Here is a 23,742-nt window from a genome sequence, read left to right as displayed (position 1 = left end):
TTTGAATACATTTGAGAACTATTTGTATACACTTGAATTTTTAACATGACGACAGTATTTTAAAAGTCTTGATAACACTAACAGTAATTATATGTCAAATTAGAATGCACTTTTAAGACGGCTCTCTTTTAAAACATATCATTTTGTCATATTTTCCCTCATAACTAATAATAAAAAAGGAAAAGAGTGCAATACTTGTTTTAAATTTTTCATAGAAAGATGTTGAAACGGTTGCATAAGGATCTCGTTTTATAATGTTGATAACTTTAATTGATGATAAGAAATGAAATGCATAATTCAAAGAATATCTATATAGATTAAAGTGTTTGTTACAGCTTATCTGAGATAAAAGAAGACAAAACAAGTATCGATAAATACAAAAGAGGAAAACTCCTTCCAGTCTAACCAGGATGCAGCTGACAACAGATAACAGAGAAATATACTATAGGAAAATGAAAGCCTTTTCCTGCAGCAAAAATTTTAATTATTAACCGGATGAATTTTCAGGTTTGACATATAACTTTGTCTATAAATTAGAGTGCTGATCATCTCTATACATTTCTGTTGACCCCTATTCAAACAAAATATTTCTTTCGTTAACTCGATGTTCAATACAATGGTCATTTTGATTTAAAAGTATGCACTTTTTAATCAAAATCTTGCAATGTTGATAAATGTTCTAACCGATCATTTCATCTCCAGATGACAAACATGACATTTTATTAAAGGGGAATAATGGTTGCCCGTAAATTAATCAGAGAATCTTTTGGGAAATTGAAAGTACAAAAGATAAATGATTTGTTTATATTTTGTATTGGCTTTGAAGTAGCTTTTACAAACGGCGAGTACTCTCGGGTCTGTAATGCATGTCCTTTTTGTTGTTGGGGTATGAATAAAGGCAACATCAGTATACCGCTGTTCAGATACCCTACAATGTCCAGTGTATGTTTTAATTATTTGTTTTTCTAGATCTGCTTTGCATCGATCTTATGAGTTGAGATCTTTCAAACTGATTTTAAAGTATGTTCACATGGTGTACTGTGACACCACTGTATAAGGTTAACAGGACGGTTTGGCGTCAACAAGCACATTTAACTCCGCCACATTCTGTATGTGCCTGTCCTATGTCAGGAGCCTACAATTGGTTGTCCTTTCATGTTGTATATCATGTTCGTTTTGCGTTCATTGCTCTGTACACATAAATCCGGCTATTAGTTTTTTCAATCGAATTGTTTTACATTTGTCTTTCTGGGCTTTTTTATAGCTAATCATGCAGTATGGGTTTTACAAATTGTTGAACGCAGTACGGTATCATGGAATTGCTAGTTTCTATGTTATTTGGTCTTTGGTGGAGATATGTCTCATTAGCAATCATACCACATGTTCTAATTTTTGTTTTATGATTTGACTTCTTTAAGTGGCGAGCAAAGATTCAGAAACATGTTTCGTGGTCACTTAATGGAATGATATGTATGAATTCAAAACTATTAACATGTGATTATATTATTCATTTAGATAAACATGCAGTTATGATAAATATTAGTGATATGATGATACATGCTAATAAATAGTGTTATTTTTATCATCCCTATATGTCTCATCAATTTTATCTAAATTTTATTAAAACAGGTTTAGGTTAAATAATGTAACATATATTCCCCATTTCCATTCTCAATTTTATTTTAATTATTCTTTAACATTTAAGAAATATAAATACACTCATCATAGATACCAGGATTGATTTTTTTATTTACGCCAAACGAGTTTCGTCTGCAAAATACTTATAAGGGACGCTCGAATAAAAAAATGATCAATAAAACAAATAAAGTACGAAGTTAAAGAGCATCGAGGACCCAAAATAAATGTTCTCAATATAATTGTTTTACTTTTGTCTTTCTGTGCTTTTCTATAGCTGATTATAGAGTATGAGTTTTGTAAAACAAATAAAGTACGAAGTTGAAGAGCATTGAGGACCCAACATAAATGTTCTTCGTATTTAATTTATTTGAGGTGATATAATCCATTTGCATTATAACTACGACGGAGAGTTGTTTGATTAGCAGTCATAGAACATCTTCTTATATCTGTATACATGGATACATTGATTCGTCTTTTTTGGGTTAATTGGTTATATTGCCGCTTGCTATCCTTTAGCTGTTCCATAGTTCTAATGCAAAAGAGAGACTAACGGGTTGTTCAAACTCAAAAGTCTTTGCGAAACTGTCAGAGCCAACGAAAAAACGTCGAAATGACAAACTGTCACACCCCAGGGATAAACGCTAATAACGTGGAAATGAAAAAATGTCATAGCCAAAGGATAAAAACGACAAACTTCGAAATGACAAACAAAAGTTTACGAAACACAACAAAGAAAACTAATGACTGAGCTAAAATGATAAATGTTCGTCAATGCCCGATCATCATTGCAAAACAATGTTATTATAAATCGTGTTCATCAGCTTTGAATCTGTGTTATATTTTGCTCATGCTAAACCGACACCAAGCTGTTTGGTTGATATTTCATTGATTTACCTCTATTCTAATTATAATGAATTATTATTAAGCTATCCTAAATAAGTTATCACTTTTTAAATAGACACATTGAGCAATATTCATTACAATTATTCATCTATCCTACAGATATGAAAGGTTGTTATATATAACCATTTACTATGTGACGAAATTGTATATTGTAAATATTGTTATCAGTTTGCACTGATTATATATCAATATAAATTCAAAATATTGATACTTTCTTTCACAATGTATGGCATGGATAGGATGCAGCTCAATTGTTTTTGTTTTATTTTGTTGTGTGTCTTTTACCATTCACAAGCAAATACATATGGAGAAATCAGGAACAACGCGTACAGAATAATTGAACAATCTAAAAATCTGGATAAACACGCATTTAGACAAATAGAGCGGGAACTTAAAGGTGTATTCGATATGGAGAAAATTTTAACAGCTGCCAACAGACATAGTCTAACCATTGACAATCCATTGACAGACAGCAACAATTTACCAGCGCCACCTTTCGGACTACCAAACCTTCCATCGATAAACTTCACGAATCTTGTAAAGGTAGTATCGGTTCAGTGTATGTTAGATGGCCAAAAGATTCTAACCGGAATTCAGCAATCTAAACCATGGGCATTGAGCAGTAAGTTTTTACTATATATCATGAAAAGTCAGATGTCTTTAATTAGTTGACATATACCGTAAACTGTATGTTCACGTTTTATCCCTAATAGTCCACTTCGCGCCAATTTAAAAATCTAATTGCTATAATACTTGATTTAGTTTAATAATAAAAGATCCAAGCTTTACATATTCATCAATTCATATACTACTCGCGACTTTCACCAGTAAAACCGCTCGCGAAAATAAGCTGCCTATCAGTAGGGAGAGTTACCTCAATAATTGGTTTCCTCTCTGGGTTGAGCTCGCTGTGACAACGAGATGAAGAACAGCAATACCAGCACTGTTCCTTTGCAAAGTGCGGGTGTTTTTCGCTGTACATGTACTGACTTTGGATCATAGATTGATAAATGATATCGGATATGTTCCTTACGTCGTAACTACAATCCCCTTCCCTTTCATGAATGTGACCTACCGAATTAGACTATTTACCGGATTTGTAATCACATAAGCTACACGACGGGTGCCACATGTGGAGCAGGATCTGCTTACCCTTCCGGAGCACCTGAGATCACCCCTAGTTTTTGGTGGGGTTCGTGTTGTTTATTCTTTAGTTTTCTATGTTGTGTCATGTGTACTATTGTTTTTCTGTTTGTCTTTTTCATTTTTAGCCATGGCGTTGTCAGTTTCTTTTAGATTTATGAGTTTGACTGTCCCTTTGGTATCTTTCGTCCCTCTTTTGATATCATATACTTGTTTCCTATTCCTATCTACAAAAGTGAAATTCCAAAGAAAGTATTTATAATATTGTCAATCGCCTTTTACTTTTTTCAGCGATAAAGCTATAAAAAGGATGAAAAGCACAGTCATTTATTGTAACAAGTTATGAGCAACAAGACGAGTGCCACATGTGAAGTTGAATCTGCTTATCCTCCCGTAGCACCTCAAATCACCCCTGCTTTTTGTGAGGTTCTGATTGCTCGGTCTTTATTTTCCTGTACAGTTGTTTGTCGTTTTTGTCATGACATTGTTAGTTTGTTTTTGATACATGTATATATGAATTTGAATATCTCTGTGTTATATTATGCCATTCTTTTATGAATATGTTAACATAATCGGCGCTATTAACTTATCTTTTGTTTGTGTTTTAAGTGATTGATGCCATAGCAAAGCCCCCCTCAGGAATATTAAATGGTGGGTTCACGTGGCTCGGAGATTATGATGAGTGTTTGGACATCAAAACAGATTCATTCCATGGCAAATACTGCAGAGAACAGCTGTATCTTGCTACATTTACCAACCCGGTAAGGAGGTATTTTTACTAAAAGAAATGTAATAAATTATTATTTGTCGCTGAATGTGTCTTGTTTATAGAACTTCGTGAATATAACGATGTAAGACAACTGTAAGATATCTATTGTATGTCGTAATGTAAATTGTCACAGAAAGAAGTAAAATAACAAAAATATACCAAATTCGAAGGAAAATTCAAATCGAAAAGTCAATTATCAAGTGTCAAACACATCAATCGAATGAAAAAATATACCTGACTTGGTACAGGCTTTTATTCTTAACTTTATTTCAATCAATATATATCTTCTGAATCTATTTTGTTTCTTGCTGGATTTGTAAAATACTTAATTGGTGTTGTAAATCTTTAAAACCGACTGGAAAGAGAAAAAATCAGGGTATTAAACAAATCTTAGGTAATCGGATGAAATAAAAAAACGAACGGGATTAGGTTTGTCGACAAGGTGGGCATCTACTGCTAAGAATCACCCGCAATGTGAGTTGCTACAATGGGAAATAGCACACAAATAAATACTTAAATCAAGTATTTACATCATGTTTGTGTGAATGTCTACTTAATTTAAATTGAACTTTTGATTTTAGCTGACAAGACAAAAAGGGATTAGTTTAAACGCGGGAATATGTGTTCCTAGTTCCTGTTCCAGCGATGATATTCTTACTCTTCTCAAATCAGGTATGAAAGTACATTTGTGATATTTAAGAGAAATATTTTAACAACGACTACGGTTTTCAATTAACTTATTGTCACACGAATATAAGATGTCCGTACGAGACATATTTTTTAGGGATTACTAAGCAAAGTATATAAAAATAAAATACCAAGATTAAAATTTAATATTTACGCCAGACGCGCGTTTCGTCTACAAAAGACTCATCAGTGAAGCTCGAATAAAAAAAATGTTATAAAAGGCCAAATAAAGTACGAAGTTGAAGAGCATTGAGGACCAAAAATTCCAAAAGTTTTGCCAAATAATCTATTCCTGAGGTAGACAATCCTTAGTTTTTCAAAAAATTAAAGTTTTGTTAACAATTAATTTATAATTATGAACATATCAATGATAACTCAACTCAACACAGAAGTGCTGACTACTGGGCTGGTGATACCCTGGGGGAAATCAATCTCCACCAGCAATGGCATTGACCCAGTGGTTGTAAATAAACTCATCATAGATACCAGGATTAAAATTTAATATTGACGCCAGACGCGCATTTCGTCTACAAAACACACATCAGTGACGCTCGAATAATTTTTTTTTGATAAAAGGCCAAATAAAGTACGAAGTTGAAAAGCATTGAGGACCAAAAATTCCTAAAGTTTTGCCAAATACAGCTAAGGTAATCTATTCCTGAGGTAGAAAAGCCTTAGTTTTTCAAAAAACGACCGAGAAATAGAAACAAAAGTGGTATAACTAAAATAGCCGGAACTGTACGGTAGAATATGCGTAAGTTATGAAACATCTGGTTTATCATGAGACCATAGAACTCTCATCTGAAAAATATCTTAAAAAAAAGTTAAATATGATATCAGATTGCAAACAAATAATAATAAAATTGAGCATGGAAATATTTATAGTTATACAATTATGATACTTTTGGTACTACATGTTGTTCATTAATGTATTAAGGAACCACAGAAAGCTATAATTTTCTGTCAATAAAAAGAATGTCTCAATACTAAATTCATTGAATTGCATGTGTACTTTCTAAAATTTGCGAAAACATGGTTGTGTACATGTCGGAATTAGCTATGCATTTGTAATTCGTAACTGTGAGTATTCTGAGATCCGTAATTTAGTTTTAGGAGGAGAGTATTCCTGTTTAAAAACAATTCTTACATGAAAAAAAAATATTTTTCTTGCTTTGCGTGCCGATAATGCTAGTATTGAAAACAAAAATATGCCATTTTACTCTTAAACTTTTCAGTTGTGCCACAATTGTCCAACCAAACAGTATTTCCCTATAGTGGGAGTTGTGAAGAAACAGATCAGAGCTATGATACCCGAGCAATTGTTGTATTGTAAGTACGTTTAGACAAAAAATATGAATGTGTCTTTCTATGTTGTGATATTACACTATTGTTAAAGATAATGCTGGAATTGGTACGTTTGAACCCGCTGCAATTGATTTCACCTGTCCGAAGTTAGGAATCTGATGTTCAGTAGTTGGTGATTGTTGATGTGGTTCATAAGTGTTTATCATTTCTAGTTTTTCATATTGATTAATAAAGGCAACATTAGTATACCGCTGTTCGAAATTCATAAATCAAAAGAGAAAAAACAAATCCGAGTTACAAACTAAAACTGAGGGAAACGCATCAAATATAAGAGAACTACGACACAACAGAAACACAACATTAAAATGTAACACACACAGACACGAACTATAATATAACAATGGCCATTTCCCTGACTTGGTACAGGGCATTTTAAGATAAGAATGGTGGGTTGAACCTGGTTTTGTGGCATGCCAAACCTCCCGCTTTAATGACAATGTTAATTATACTGTTGGGTTTACCGTTTGGATGGTTTGACACTAGTCATTTATAGCTTGCTGTTCGATGTGAGACAATACTCCGTATTGAAGACCGTACTTTGATCTATAATGGTTCACTTTTATAAATTGTGACCTGGATGGAGAGTTGTCTCATTTGGCACTCATACCACATCTTCTTATATCTAGATAATATGTTGTGAAACATAGCACGGCTTTGTGTATAATCATCGATAGTTTCACTATGTCGGTAAAAAAAACCTGATTTTTTTTTTATCGGAAGAGTTATCGTCCTATCCATCATTTTCTACTCTTCCGTAGCATCTGATTTGACCCCCAGTTTTTGGTGGAGTTCGTGCTGTTTCTTATTTATTATTTATAACTGTTGATGTAAATGTCCTTTGATTTTTTGAGTCTTTGTTTACTACTTGATTTTGATTGTTATTGTCTTTCTACATAGGAAAATGCCTGTACAAAGTCATGAATATGACAGTTGTTGTCCATTTGTTTGATGTGTTTTAGCTTTAGATTTTGGCATTTGATAAGGGACTTTCCGTTTTGAATTTCCCTCTGAGTTTAGTATTTTTGTGATCTTTCTTATTATAAGAATTACTACGGTAAAAGAGGGATGAAAGATACAAAATGGACATTCATAGTATTATTTCTTCGTCATTTATTTCTAAGTCGGTCATTAGACGTACCGACAGTTCACTCAAGCTTCCAGTTTATTTTTAGTCAATTATACTTCAGAAAGAAGATAAAACTTCCGTCACAAACACCAATGAAAATTTACCACAGACGATGATAAGGAAAGTTAATCTTTTTTAAACAGATTCCTGTAATCAAAATTCACTGGATAGTTATTTAATAAAAGTAACAGATTCAACTGATATTTTATCATAATCAAAAAATGTTGATGGGCACACAATACTACATGTCGAAATGTTTACCTAGTGATTTTGGAAAAGCGAAAATCAAAGAAGGGCGGGTAAGAATTTGTCTAAGGTTTTCCCTAATATATACAATTGTGTCACATTATACATTTCATAATTACTTCTGGTCGACGTGTTTGTTTGTAATGTCCAGTTAATTTACTTATCGCTACCAGCATTTTAATTGACAGTGAAGTGATACATAAATAACATATGTTGCAAATGTTCCTGTATTTAATATTATAACTTTCGTAGGATCAAAACTGTTAAATTTTTGAAATGCTAAAGCCTTTCTACCTAAGGAATAAATTACCATAGCTGTATTTGGCCAAACTTTAGGAATTTTGGTACTCGATGCTCTTCAAAATCGTACTTTATTTGGCCTTTTAAACTGTTTTTGATTCGAGCGGCAGTGATGAGTCGTTTGTACACGAAACGCGCGTCTGTCGTAAATACAAATTTAATCCTGGTATCTATGATGAGTTTATTTATCGAAAAGCTTTTCTGGATTTTCATTCATAAGAAACACTCAAATTTAAGAAATCTATTTTACTTCTATACTTCTTTTCCTACTTCAATTGAATAAAGGATGATAAAATATAGCTTTGGTTTTTTTTTCAGAGTCATTCTTTCAAATTTTGCTATTGTTATAACGGTAGCCACAATATATGATGTCTTCATACGGGTGATGGAAAAACGTCAGAAACAAAAACCGAAAGGTGGTATCATCAATATATCGTACGTCTCTAGTGAAGAAAAGGAAACTGGAGATGATTATAAACCTAAGGTAGAGGAACCGGAAGTATCTGTAGATGTTTGTCAAGACAGAAATGAAACATCTGCGTACACACCAGGTACCGTTGGTTGCACAGTGTTTTAGTAGTGAAATATTATTCTAATAAACAACATAGGAGTGATTTAAAATGAACAACAATGTAAGGTATTAGATACTTAATATGTTGATAAAAGCTAAATAATATAAATTAAATAAGTCTTACTTAAGAGTAAAGGTCTATTCATGAATATAGATTCTTCTTATGCATTTTTTTACTTATGATCAAAGAGGGTTCTGCGTTTGCTCATTGCATGTATAAACTCAGAGTTATATTTGAAAATCAAACATTTATTATATTTTTGCTTTAAAGGTATTATAGGGAAAGCGTGGCTGTCGTTTTCTGTTTATACAAATATTGAAAAAATTCTTGGAACCAAACAAGCAGCTGGAACATTGACAGCTATCAATGGTATACGGTTTATCAGTATGTCGTGGGTCATCCTTGGACATACATTTGCCTTTGGATTAGGTCAAATGGGTAGGTATGTCTTTCATCATTTTGTCCGTACTTGCACGGGTGTTTATTAGCATTATAATAGTAGTACAATACAAAGGGTATAACACATATTCCCTAACACATCAGACCACATTAAGCACAGCTAATGTTATTTCTGTATAAAAATGTTTTCCAGTTATTTCAATACTGTAACATGTATTCGATTGAGTATTATATATGTAGGACTCGGGTGTGCGATCGGGACGCTGAAGTGCGATGGTCACGCTAAAGTGCGATGGTCCACGCCAAAGTAAGATGGTCCTTTCGCTGAAGTGCGATGGTTTTGTGTATGGCGTTTGAATAATATGACGTTTTCAAAAAGAACATGGATTCGCAGCGTGAGAATAGGGTTTTGTAGATGAAGGTTTCATGCTAACAAAGGAAAGTAAGGAAAAAAGATAGAATCGAACGATTTAAGACCGGAACAGTTTTAAGCATTACATGTTGAGGTTACAAAAATATGTTTAAACATCTTAGGCAGCAAAGCGGCTGAAAGTTGAACTTGGTCACCAAATGGGCTAACCAGTATTCTGAATTATGCCGCAGACTGATATTCTACGATTAATACAATATACTTATCTTAATGTCAATCTTAATTAATCTGCACGTAAGCGTCACATTATTTAATTTGGGCAATTTGATAAAAACAAATGCTAGTATTAGCTATGTTTCAATGTTTTGCTACATCAAATTCATATAATGTTGTTTTATTCTCGAGATCCTTTTGTTTTGTTTTGAAAGAACACCGTCGCTCTAGTCTTATTTTTTTCATGGTTTCAGTGTTGATTGTGTACAACATGTCAGACAGAAATTAACCTGACTAAACCCTACGCGTACTTCCCAATTTATCACCCTCATCTTTATTTTTCGTGAAATAATTGACAATCCTCGCTATAAGTCAGGCATAGATTTACTTGTCAGTATTTTACTTCGTGGATACTGTTTCGACATCAGGTATATATAAATTGATGAAAAATTGTTGAGAGCAATTACTAAGTTTTATCATAATATTTAAGTAAATGAGATGGACGCTTCTTTGTACTATTATAAAGACCTACTCGCTGAATCGTTTTTTTTTTTATTTCTCCCTTGAACACCTTAATCCATACTTTTGCGTGCTAGAATTGGAGACTTGGAAAATTAGATTAAAACAAAATTTTAAGTCTTTGGTTTGATCTAAACAGTAGTTAAAAGCATCTTCCAAATAAGAGGCTAGCAGCTACTTTTGTCAAATTTTAGTGGTGTTATTTTATTAAAACAGCTCATGTACATTTTGCTTTTATTCAAAGTCTTAGGTTGGCCACTGCACTACAGCATAACCTCCATCGCACTTCAGCGTAGATATCAACAAGTTAACGTCACAATGTCACCATCGCACTTCAGCGTGTTAACCATCGCACTTCAGGGTAGACCATATCATCGCACTTCAGCGTGACAATCGCGGTTCCGAGTCCTACATATATAATGGCTTTTTAATGCCACTTTCAAAATTGTTGCTATTTTGAGGCAATAACATTTGAGTGCCTTAAAATAACAACCGACACGAAACACTGACAATATTAATCAATTAAGATTGAAGTCGAATGCACCTGCCATGTGCAGGCTTCACTCCAAACCTCAGTGTTAGTTAAACAGTGGTTGGACTACTTAGACCAATCGACCATCGAGGCCCCTTTGATTCATGAATTAAATTTGTATTCATACATTTTACCGTTTCTTTGTCTCTTTGCTTATTCTTCATAATATGAATTTCGCATGTGGTCTTCTATCGTCGCATAATGATTTATTTATTTATTTATTTTATATAGTTATACAGAAGTTTGATACAAATAACTAATCATATTATCAATATAATAAAGTAAAGGAATTGCTTCAACCATAAAGTTTGTCCGTGCAAATTTTATCTAATTTATAATTGTTTTACAGACAATGCGGCTCAGGTATACACGAAGTTCATTAAACGGAAATCATTTATGGCCATCATGAACGCAGAAGTATCGGTTGATTCTTTCTTTGCTTTAAGGTAAAACTGAAATATGACATTTATAATAAAAACAAAGACAGGAATACTGTTGTCGTCCTTCATTCAATTTAGATCAGACTAATAGTTACATACCATTATAGTCTGTTTAAAGTTTTAAAGGAGGCGATACTATCAGGTCACTTTATATTATCTAAATATTCTCTTAAATTTGTCTTTTTTCACGATAATGCCATTAACATTTAGATATAAGCTTTGGCTTTATAACAAAATGTTTGGTACAAGAAAAATGTAAAAAAAAAAATAATACTGAACTCCGAGGAAAATTCAAAACGGAAATTTCCTATTCAAACGGCAAAATCAAATGATAAAACACAACAAACGAATGGACAACAACTGTTATATTCCTGAATTGGTACAGGCATTCTCAAATGTAAAAAAAAAACTCTTACTTGTACGACAGTCGCATCAAGCTCCATTATATTTATAACGATCCGTGAACAAATTTTACGATTATCTTTTCGTTTACATGTGCGATAGTTACACTATAAAGTTTGACAAGTGCATAGTTACACTATAAAGTTTGACAAGTGCATAGTTACATCTAAACTAGGGCGTCTCTTTTTAGTATTTTACATATTAAATTGGTTGAGATTAATAATAATAATAATTATATATTTTCAGTGGTACCTTATTGGCATATTTGATACTCCAACAGCTGCAGAAACAAAAAAGCGTCTTAAAGCTTAATTGGTTTATGTTCTACTTTCATCGGTTTTGGAGGTTGGTATAATATATTTAAAGGGACACTTCATAGATTTAAGGTTTTTGCTTTTTTCGTCAGGTTAAAAAATCATCGGCATAAGCACCTCTACACAAGGCTTCGGTAAAATATTTTGTCTGTTAGAATTTTTTAAATTAAATATTTGGTTAGATGTCTATACTCTACATATACAAATAGCTTTAAGAGGGCAAATAAATAAAAAAAAAACTAGGATCAAAACCTCCATTGAATGATAACTTGACAGATCATCTAGACAAAAATATGCATCATTAAATAGTACATGCACCAAATTTGAAAGGTGTTAGCGACAATTTAGACAAGCAAATTATCAAATCAACAACTTAAACCAACTATTCAAATACTATAAAAGTTCTATATTTTGACTAATTTAAACTAAATCAGAAAAAAAACCATAGACCAGACATGACAGGGTACATTTCAATTCTTTCTTTTTATTTTCTAGGTTGACTCCACCATATATGCTTGTTCTGATGGTATTTACAGGACTTTATCCCTATCTCGGCAGTGGTCCGTTTTGGAGTGACAGTAAAACATCACCAGATAATTGTCATCCAAACTGGTGGTATAACCTTTTATACATCAACAACTTTAACAAAGAATCAAATGAGGTCAGTTAATCAGGCGAAAATAACAAACGTTATAATTCATTTTTGTTTTTTAATGTTAATATCACAAACAAAATCTTTGTCATCCACGCGATCAATATATTGTAAAAAAATTATTCGGGACATTTTAATTTGCATTTTGTATATTAATATTAATTTGTGAGATATCTCCTTTTTACACATTTATCAAGTTCAACAATATAATACCAAGGTGAATACTACAGAATATGTTTCATTCTGCTTACATTTGTTAATTTTAGTTATGAAGAGCGAGTGAATAAGATTAGATACCTATAATCAACGAGATTTTCTTAATTTTATCATATTTCTTAAGTCATTAACACTTATTCGTCTCTTGGTCGTTTTCAATGATTTTGATTTCGGTTACGATTTCCTTTCTTATGATTTTTATTTAAATTTCCAGTATAAATTTTCATTTTTATAAAAAGTCATCCTTTCAATGGTATTTAAATAAATAAAAGACATTTCGTGATGCCTTTTTCCTTCATTATTCTTAATTAAATTTTCGATATTATTTTTCTTAAAGACTTTAAGTTAAGGCATTTCAGATAGATTTTCTTCTCTTTTTAGTGTTTTGGTTTGGCTTATTGTTAGGCAAATGACATGCAGTTTTTTCTTCTCTTTTTAGTGTTTTGGTAGGGCTTGGTATTTAGCAAATGACATGCAGTTTTTTCTTCTCTTTTTAGTGTTTTGGTTGGGCTTGGTATTTAGCAAATGACATGCAGTTTTTTGTAATCAGTCCAATTATTCTGATTCCCATGTATTAGTAAGTAAAAATTCATAAGAAATCTATGTGATTAATGTAAAACTATATCAGTTTCTAGTAACCATTACTCAAATGTCGGGTATTGTCAATCTGGTAATATCTTATCTAAGTTGTTGCAATAACTGAATGTATATGAAAACAGTACATTAGAAAAATAAATAAAGGAAACACATTTAACTAAATTCAGATATATTCTAACAGAAAATGACATGAAGATAATGGTGTTGTTTGTTTCAATTAAAAGCTTCAAACTACTAAAGTATTTCATAGAAAACTGGAACCCTAAATAGTAACAAAATAGAAAAGTCCTAAAATGTGGGCTACAACAGTTTTTTATAACGCTTAAGTTGGATTGTGTATTTGGTTAACAGAAATCAGGGTATTTCTTATAGCGTTATTAAAATATTTAAATGATAATACTAATAATTTAAAAGTTTAAAAAGAAATAACAAAAACATAAAATCTGTATAAGCTTGATTAATAATTGGGATATAGAGGTATACTTCAACTAGAACATCACTTGTAAAAATCAAACACGATTCTGTGTTCCACTTTATCTGCTGAATAATCATTTTAACGTTTAAAAGCCATAAGTAAAATCACACCAGCAAATATTAAAAAAATGATCTGGTTTTTCATTTAAAAGATGTTTTTAAAAAAAAAATTTAAACTAACGCGGATAGCTTTTAATGGTATTCCAAGTATATTCAGGGTTTATTGTGAACATGAGAATGTGAAAACAACATACGAATGTTTTTCTGCTGGTTGCTACAATAATTAGGAAAAAGTGGTAAGAATCACACACTGTGTAAATCTTAAGACATTGAAGAGAGAGGCCAAATATACCAAAAGGACTTTCAACCTATGAACAAACAACACCACTGCAAAAAATAAAAACAAAACAAAACATAGACAAACAGCAATCTACAAACCACAGTAAATTGACATTTTTGTTTTACCGTAAAAGTTACCAATATTTAAGACTTGTATCATGTAAGACCTATGCTATTTATATCTGTATTCTTAATTTAGTTCTAAAATAGCAGGAACAGTCGTGACGGGTGTAATGTGGTTAGGTTGTGCCATAGCAACAGGACTTGTTTCCAGACATTTTGATCTTCCAACCGCTCAAAAAGGGTACGTTGAAGGTTATATGATTAACAAAGTTTAAGTGTTATTGTAAGAGGATTTCATTAAAAAAAAGAAGGTTTTTACCTATATAAAGCAAGGTGTAATTGCAGTACACGATGATGTGACATATAATATATAGATATGGTAAAAGGTGGTATGAATGTAAATGAGACAACTCTCCATACAAATAACAATTTATAAAAGTAAACCATTATAGGTCAATGTACGGCCTTCAACATGGAGCCTTTGCTCACACCGAACAACAAGCTATAAAGGGCCCCAAAATTACTAGACGTGGATAACCATTCAAACGGGAAACCCAACGGTAATGATTTATGCATTAATCAGATGTTATAGTCTAAATAAAGGCAACAGAAGAATAACGTTGTTCAAAATTCATAAATGGATTGAGTGAAAACAAATACGGGTTACAAACTAAAACTGAAGGAAACACATCAACTATAAGAGGAAAACAAATGAACAATACTATCACTGAAGTGAAGAGAAACAAACGCCAACAAACATAGAAACGAACTATTTGATAATAACTGCCTTGTTCCTTACCTGGTACAGGACATTTTCATCTTTCCCCTCGTTACTCTGATGGAAAAGTTTCTGCGTAAGAAGCACACTCATGTATATAAAGTCAGTATATTGTGAACATGCACGTGCATAATGTATCAATTGAGATATGTAAACACCATACGACGAAGCAGATGGTATATTTCGCCTGAGAAATGATATATTGATAATTGGGAAGTTGAAAATCATCCCGTTTGTCATAGATTTTTGGGTGAAGTAAACATGAAAGTTTATATTATTAAATAAAGGCAACAGTAGTATACCGCTGTTCAAAACTCATAAATCCATGGACAAAAAAACAAAATCGGGATAACAAACTAAAACCGAGGGAAACGCATTAAATATAAGAGGAGAACAACGACATAACACTAAAATGTAACACACATAGACAAAATTCCACGCGAATAACAAATATAACATATATACATAACATCAAAACCAAATACATGAATTTGGGATAGACAAGTACCGTGACACGTCTTATCGCAATGTGAATTTACACTCAAAAATAAGAGAAAACAAACGACACAACGTTATAATGTAATACACACAGAAACGAACTATAATATAACAATGACCATATTCCTGACTTGGTACAGGGCATTTTTAAAGGAAAAAATGGTGGGTTGAACCTGGTTTTGTGGCATGCCAAACCTGGCACTTTTATGGCCATGTGAAATATAACATCAAAATGACAACACAGGACTACAATATAAATAAATTGGAGAACACAATTGACAAAGAATCACACGAACAACAGCCAACAAAAGGCAACAAGTTCAAAATTTTAATACGCCAGAAGTGTATTTTGTCCACACAAGACCTATGTGTGACGCACAGATACAAAAGTTTGAAAGCCGAAACGAGTACAAAGTTGAACAGCATCGAGGACCAAAAGATCAAAAAGGTTGTGCCAAAAACGGCAAGGGTTTTCTGTTAAGTTACCAGAAAATCCCTATAATTTAGAGTAATTTATACTTTTGCAAACAGTAAATTTAATAAAATGAATATTCAAAAGATGTACATGATAAAGCTGAAGTATTAACTAATTACAGGAAACAACTGAAATACATTTACATAACCAGACATTTGAAACACAAAAGTAGACACATCCGAATACGTTTAAACCTCTACGCCAAGTGACGTCCTATTTGAAACTGAAAAATGACGAAAAAATGACGTCATTTGAATTAGTAAAACAGAGCATCAAAAAATGAAAAATGACGTCACATAAGAATGAATAAGATAGAATTAGGATTAATTTAAGATTATATATTTGAACTAAATACTGATATTGTATTTAATAACAAAGCACATTTTAATTCTTATTAATATAAAACTGAGGTAGCAATTAACTATATTATAAAACTATGTCAGGTTTGTTATGAATCTAACTTCAAACGTAAAATATCGTACTGATTACTTTGAACGAAATCAAATCTGATAAATGAAGGCGGTGATTAATTTTCTTTACCATAACACATAAATATAATAGAAAAGACGTGAACACATTTGACAAAATCCGATGAGAATTACAAATATAACATTAAACATTTAAACTAAATACATGAATTTGAATTGGATAAGTACCGTACCACGTCTTATAGTAATGCGAGTTCACACTCGGCAAAACAGTCACAATCGGGAATAAGTCACGTTTGGTAATTAAAAGATTAGACGACATTATGACAAAACACAATCTACCATGTGGTAAAAATGTGTTGATTTTAAATCAAATCAAAGACATGTTAATTTCAAAAAGGCTTAAATTGTGTGTATAGAAATAAGTAGGTGTGGTACGACTGACAATAAGACAATTATCCACCCTAGTCACAATGTGTAAAACGAAACACCATTATAGGTCAATGTACAACCCGGAGTCTTTGGACACCCCAAACAACAAACTATAAAAGACACCGAAATGACAAGTGTTAAATATTTCAAACAGAAAAACCAATAGTCTAACTAATATATATTTAGTGGAAATAAGAAGAAGATGTGGTATGAGTGCCAATGAGACACCTCTCAATCAAAGTCCCAATTAATAAAACTTTACCAATATAGGTCGAGGTTAGGTCTTCAACATGGAGTCTTGGCTCACACCGAACAGCCAGCTATCAAGGGCGTCAAGATCACTAGTTTAAACGATTCAAACGGTTAAAACCAACGGTCTTATCTATATAAAAAACGAAAAACGAGAAACACTTACGAACCACATCAACAAACGACAACAACTGAACCTCAGATTCCAGTTGCATCTTTTTCAAGCGTTTTAATGGTACGAAACCTTCACCCTTATCTTAAACAATAGCGTAACAGCACAACATAGAAAGACACACTATAAAATATCAATCAAAATGGCTTAACTCAATCAAAAGACATATTAACACAAGTGAGAATACACTGAACGAATAAATTAGATCTATGATACAATGTATATACAAAATCAATAAAATAAATTAAGCTAAAGAGTACATATCCTATAGTTAATATATTTTATATATATCATGTATACAGACCACACAGTGAGGATTATTTCAACCAGTATTACCAACGGCCTTACACTCGCATAGGACCATATTTAGTCGGTATGTTCTGTGGTTTCCTGTTGTACCAAACTAAGTGTAAATGTAAGATAAATAAGGTTAGTATATAGACAAAATCCGGTCTGTGTTTCTGTTTGATATATAAGGCTTTCTATCGATTTAATGTGTTTAGCCTTTTTCAAATGGTTTCAATATGGTCTTTTTCTGTAGTGCTATTACGCCACTGTTCACGGTTAAGGGAGGGTTGAGTGCTCGCAATATGTTTTACACACAACATCTGTTATGTGCCTGTCCCAAGCCAGGAGCCTATAGTGGTAGTCGTTTGTACTATCATTTTGGTTTGTCGTGTATTATTTTGTAATAAATCAAGTCGTTATTTTTTCTCAATTAAATTGATTTATATTTTTCATGTCGAAGCATTTTATAGCCGACAATACAGCATTGGCGGATCCAGGGGGTCCGGGGGTTGCTTACATCCTCTTAATCTGAACTTGGATTGATAGTTGTTTCATTTCAGGTATATATTTAGGTTAATCAGACAACAACTTAATAACACTTTAAGACATGAAAAGACTTCTAACATGTTCTGATGCAACAAATGGTCCTCAACTATGAAAGGTGTACATGATCCGATAAATTGCTGATCGTTCTAGATCTGCACGAACATTGCAGTTTGTTATAACACTTTCGTTTAAAGTGTAAAATTAAAAGGTAATGTTTTATGTTTCAGTACCTTAACTTAGTTTTATGGGCAGTGTTTACCGCAATTGCCAGTGCAGCACTATATGGTGTCTACAGGGATTATAATGGTCATCCGTTTTCAACTGATCTTGCAGCTACTTTCAACACTTTACACAGAACTGCATGGAGTCTTGGTGTTTGTTGGGTTATATTTGCATGCGCAACAGGAAATGGAGGTTTGTTATCAATTAAGTAATGATTATAATAGGGTCTATACTGTTTTGTTAATAATAGAAAATTCTAAAAACAAAATACTGTAAACCAAATTATTTTCGCGGATAATTTATTTCGCGTTTAGACCTTTCTAACCCAGTTCGTGGCGACTAAATTTTACGATTCTCCAATTTACTTGATGTAGTTAAGTAAGGACAAATCCAAGTTTTTACACACTTGTGACGATTTATAATTGCGATATTATTCTACTCGCGAAATTCACTCGCGAAAATTAGATGGTTTACAGTAACACTTATAGATAGAAAGAAATAGAAATAGATAAATATAATCACTTATCTTACCTCCTATACATTTCTAGTAATATGATTGGTTAAAAGCGTCCACGTGGAAACCGTGTATATTTAATATTATTTTAGTTGGGGACGGGGCTTATTTCATACACGGTTAGTAGTGGAATTACGTCCCTTTATATTCCATATAAGGTAGTAAGGAAGGCGGGGCTTATTTCATACACGGTTAGTAGTGGTGTTACGTCCCTTTAGTAAAACAAAACAGTACTGAGAAAAAATCTTAAAGGTTTCAACAGACGAATTAAGTGATGATAAAGTGAAATAGATTCATAAAACACATTTAAATCTAACACGTTGTCATTGTTGGCATCTGTTTTTGTAGGATCAAAGATAGCAGTTTCTTAATCATGTTAATGCTAACTGTATTGAAGACTCTTTTTTTTACACGTTCAGATAGTCGGTAAGATAAATTCGTTACATAGTGTGTTAGTGACGTAATACGGTATATATGGGGTCAATAAATTATATATGGGGATTCGAGCTTCGCTCTCACCCCATATGGAATTTACTGACCCAATATATACCGTATTAGGTCATTAGCACACTATGTAACTAATAATATTTGTAGTTATTCTCTAAGGTATAAGTTTTAACAGGAAACCCGGAAATATTGATATCAAATGGTAGGAATGTTCTGCAAAGAAAAACATGAAATCATCCTATGAAATGTCCGTAATACAACAGATTTGTAACTACATAATAGTTCTTGAATAACTGGTCATTATTGTGGTATATGAACTATCCACAGGACAGCGGTATTGACTAAGATATTGATAATGACTGAGCCGAATGCGAGGTCATTATCGCTGTCACAGTCAATACCACTGTCATACGGTTTTCTTGTCATACAAGTTTTCTTGTCCGTTTTGTTTTGTTAATGACTGATGAAATGTATTACTGATGAATAATGAATGTCATGTGGCCCCTATTTATCCAATAAAAGAAGCTTATTCTCCACCGATATGAAATAATAATTGATAATTGCTTATAAATAAAATCAATATGAAATTTGAAAACCAATTAAAGTCTTATTAGAATATAAAGTGTAAAGAAAAACGACAGTTTTAGTTTTCAAAAGAGGAGGAATATCGACAATCACAGATATTGAAATGATATTTTAGCTCATAACTATACAACATTAAAAATAAATTGCAGGTTTAAGTTCGAAGAACAATAGTGGATTTTTATATAAACTTGATTTTTTAGTTGATTTCCTTCCAGTACGAAATACACATGACACACATGAATTAAGTCAGTCATTTCAGTCTGATGCCAAGCTGGTAGTTCTATACATTGTAGCATTGGTCACCAATTGTCCTTTTGATTTGGTCATTTGATTATGTTCTTTTTTAAATTTTCCTCGGAGTTCAGTATTTTTGTGATTTTACTTTTAATATACAATTGATACGTTTGTAAATAATATTCATCATTGCTTACTTTTTTGTAGGAATAGTTAACACCATTTTGTCATGGAAAGCTTTTGTACCTTTGGGCAAATTAACTTACTGTGCCTACTTAGTCCATCCTATTGTAATTTTCTACTATTTTGGTTCAAGGAGGAAGCTTATTCATGTCGATACTCATGAAATTGTAAGTCATGTTTAACATCGTATATCAGTCGTTTCTGCATTAAATCACACAAAACAGCATCACATCATCATGAAATACAGACAACCAAACAATATATTCGTTTGTTAAGCGCGGCTAAAATCGTTGTTAAAATTTATAAGGTGCTTCACAATTATATAATGTATACTGCAACCACTATGTACGATTTCATGAACTAATAAGTCACTCGAAAAAATGTCTTCAATACAGTTTGTTTTATTATCCACTGGCATTTTCTCTGCAGAGAAAGACACATTTACCTTTAAATAATACCTTAAACCGTTCATATACGACGTTCATGCAAAGAAGTATAACGTCTTGGATAATCAATGGTGCTGGTGACCATTTTCCATGTAAAAAAAAAAAATTCTGCAACCGAATGATTGATCATTTAATTAGTGTAAACAAGTGCTAAGATAGCGGATAACAAAAGGAAATTTAAACAGTAAGTTGAAAATAAACTGACAACGCCATGGCTTAAAAAAGAAGAAACAATCCAATCAAACAGCAGTACACAAAAAGCAATAAAAAAACGAAGGCTGAGTAACACAAAAGTGAAGTTATTGTTTAGACACACTATTGATATTATTAAAAGAGGGACGAAAGACACCAAAGGGACAGTCAAACTCGTAAATCTAAAACAAACTGACAACGCCATGGCTAAAAATGAAAAAGACAAACAGAAAAACAATAGTACACATGACACAACATAGAAAACTAAAGAATAAACAACACGAACCCCACCAAAAACTAGGGGTGATCTCAGGTGCTCCGGAAGGGTAAGCAGATCCTGCTCCACATGCGGCACCCGTCGTGTTGCTTATGTGATTACAAATCCGGTAAATAGTCTAATTCGGTGGGTCAAATTCATGAAAGGGAAGGGGATTGTAGTTACGACGTAAGGAACATATCCGATATCATTTGTGAAATGGTTATTCCATAACGGTCAACCAACTCGTGATGGCGTCCGTAAAATTTACGAAGGGATGATTTCAACTTCACCATTTGGAACTCTTGGTTAAATAGCTTCCTTGTGAGCAGCAAACCTCTATCAAGAAAATCATGATAGGAAATGCAAGCACGGGAATATCGTATCAATTGGGAGATATATACCCCGTATGCAGGTGCTGCTGGAATGTTGCTACTTAGAAATGGAAAGTTCACAATTGGAAAGCTGAAATCATCTCTTTTGTCGTAAAGTTTTGTCTTCAACCGACCCTCATTGTCAATTTCTAGATGTAAGTCAAGATATGAAGCCGACTTAACTGTATCTGTAGTATCATACATTAGTTACATAGTGTGCTAGTGACCTAATACGGTATATATGGGGTCAGTAAATTCCATATGGGGTGAGAGCGAAGCTCGAATCCCCATATGGAATTTACTGACCCCATATATACCGTATTACGTCACTAGCACACTATGTAACGAATTTATCTTACCGACTATCTTAACGTGTAAAATTTAGACTAGTGACCTATCAAAATGAGCAATTCTTCAATACAGTTAGCGTGTAGTTAACATGATGCCAACAATGACAACTTGTTAGATTTAAATGTGTTTTTTTTTAATTTATTTCACTTTATCATCACTTTCTTCGTCTGTTGACACCTTTATAATTTTTTCTCAGTACTGTTTTGTTTTTCTAAAGGGACGTAACACCACTACTAACCGTGTATGAAATAAGCCCCGCCTCCTTATTACCTTATATGGAAAATAAAGGGACGTAACTCCACTACTAACCGTGTATGGAATAAGCCCCGCCTCCCAACTAACCTAATATTGAATATACACGGTTTCCACGAGGACGCTTTTAACCAATCATATTCCTAGAAATGTATAGGAGGTAAGATAATATGTTATACACATAATTTTGAATCGGATTTCAGTATTTTTGTGATTTTACTTCTTTCTAAAGATATCAAAATAACCGTCTAATCTGTAATTGCCAAGTGCCTTCCCGATTGTGGCATTTACTAAATGTGGATTTACTTGACGGGTGCTGCATGCATGGAAAAACACTATTTCCCTGTCAATACATCTGGCCTGGAAGTAATAAAACTTTCGAGTCGGTCTTTTGTACTCAAACTCCAAAATCAACGAATGAAAATGCTGAATTTCATGTTTCGAGCATGATGTTTGTCCTCCGAGCACTGAGCAAAGTTTTATGACTTCAACACTTGGCCTCACGGTCATAAAACTTTCGAGCATGATTTTCGTACTCAGACTCAAAAATCAACCAATCTAATTGCTGGATTTCATGTTTCGAGCATGATTGTTGTGCTCCGAGCACTGAGCAAAGTGTTATGCTTTCAAGGCCAGGCGTTGCGTTCATAAAACTTTTGAGCACGATTTTTGTACTCAGACTCAATAATCAATCAATCAAAATACCTGATTTTGTGTTTCGAGCACTTATTTCGCACTCGGAGTACTGAGTAAAGTTTTATGACCGAGAGCTCCTGTTGGAGTTCATGCAATACCTTTCTTTATTCATTTATGTATTAGCCTTCTGTAAAAATGAGGAAGTTACGTAAAACTAAATTACATGTTTTGTCTCAACAGATATATGAATATCTTGGAAATCTTGTATTAGCATATGCCTGTGCCTTCGTTACGTCGCTAGCATTTGAAGCTCCTATGATGGGATTGGAAAAGGTTATATTCAGACGTGGTGAAAAGAAGTGAAACTGTGACGTTTATATATTGAAAAATAGTGATTGTCAAACTAAAAATAGATTTTAATTTATACTGGAAAACAATTTTAGTATTGGTAACGTATGGTGTTGCAAAAAGATGGTTTTTTTTGTATTTGTTTTACTGACAGTGTTAAAAATATGGTTCTAATGTTTATCAGGAGAAATTGTATATCTTATGTTGTTTCTTTGCTACACACCATGATGCAGTATTGTTATATTTAGATTCCATGTGTAAAATAAAGAATAAAGATAATATCAGTGTCTTGTATCGCTTTCATTTCATTACCGTATATGTGAAATCAGGATATTTTCGACACCTGTTTTCAGTCGGAAACCAGGTTGAAAAAGAACAAAAGAAACGAAGCTCTTTGTTAGAGCAGGCGATAAATGCTTACTGTAATGTTTACTATAGTGACAAAAATTTTAAAAGTTAATAGAAACAACCAAAATTACAATTTTCTTCTCAATTATGAAGTGTTTTATTTTGAAAACACCATTTGCATAAGTTTTCAATTTATTTAGTACATAGTT

At 32.7% G+C, this 23,742-nt stretch overlaps 1 protein-coding gene across 2 annotated transcripts; it reads left to right on the top strand.

The window, feature by feature from the left end:
* Nucleotides 1-333: 333 nt before the first annotated feature.
* Nucleotides 334-23,464, top strand: LOC139511229 (nose resistant to fluoxetine protein 6-like). 2 transcript variants are annotated; one of them, XM_071297811.1, is made up of 16 exons: nt 334-507; nt 2,837-3,163; nt 4,294-4,445; nt 5,035-5,125; nt 6,376-6,469; nt 8,496-8,728; nt 9,020-9,187; nt 11,132-11,228; nt 11,871-11,969; nt 12,434-12,599; nt 13,304-13,383; nt 14,416-14,520; nt 17,614-17,740; nt 18,373-18,559; nt 20,355-20,497; nt 23,078-23,464. In XM_071297811.1, exons 2-16 carry the CDS (start codon nt 2,950-2,952, stop codon nt 23,198-23,200), a joined length of 2,079 nt encoding a protein of 692 aa, XP_071153912.1. In that variant the 5' UTR covers nt 334-507; nt 2,837-2,949; the 3' UTR covers nt 23,201-23,464. The 2 variants fall into 2 exon arrangements, with proteins under 2 accessions (XP_071153912.1, XP_071153910.1); XM_071297809.1 differs by lacking the exon at nt 334-507 and having other exon boundaries at nt 2,742-3,163.
* The last annotated feature ends 278 nt before the right edge of the window (nt 23,465-23,742 follow it).

The sequence above is a fragment of the Mytilus edulis genome, chromosome 2 (assembly GCF_963676685.1).
Source record: "Mytilus edulis chromosome 2, xbMytEdul2.2, whole genome shotgun sequence".
Classification (NCBI taxonomy): Eukaryota; Metazoa; Mollusca; class Bivalvia; order Mytilida; family Mytilidae; genus Mytilus; species Mytilus edulis.
Note: the sequence above shows the minus strand (reverse complement) of the source record. Positions and strands in the feature narration are given on the sequence as shown.

Bases quoted from the DNA above. Each gene is read 5' to 3' on its own strand.
- LOC139511229 (XM_071297809.1), top strand. From the start codon at position 2,764: ATGTATGGCATGGATAGGATGCAGCTCAATTGTTTTTGTTTTATTTTG. The intron at 13,384-14,415 runs GTAAGTAAAAAT...TTCTTAATTTAG, and splicing joins ATTCTGATTCCCATGTATTA to TTCTAAAATAGCAGGAACAG. The intron at 17,741-18,372 runs GTTAGTATATAG...TTTATGTTTCAG, and splicing joins GTAAATGTAAGATAAATAAG to TACCTTAACTTAGTTTTATG.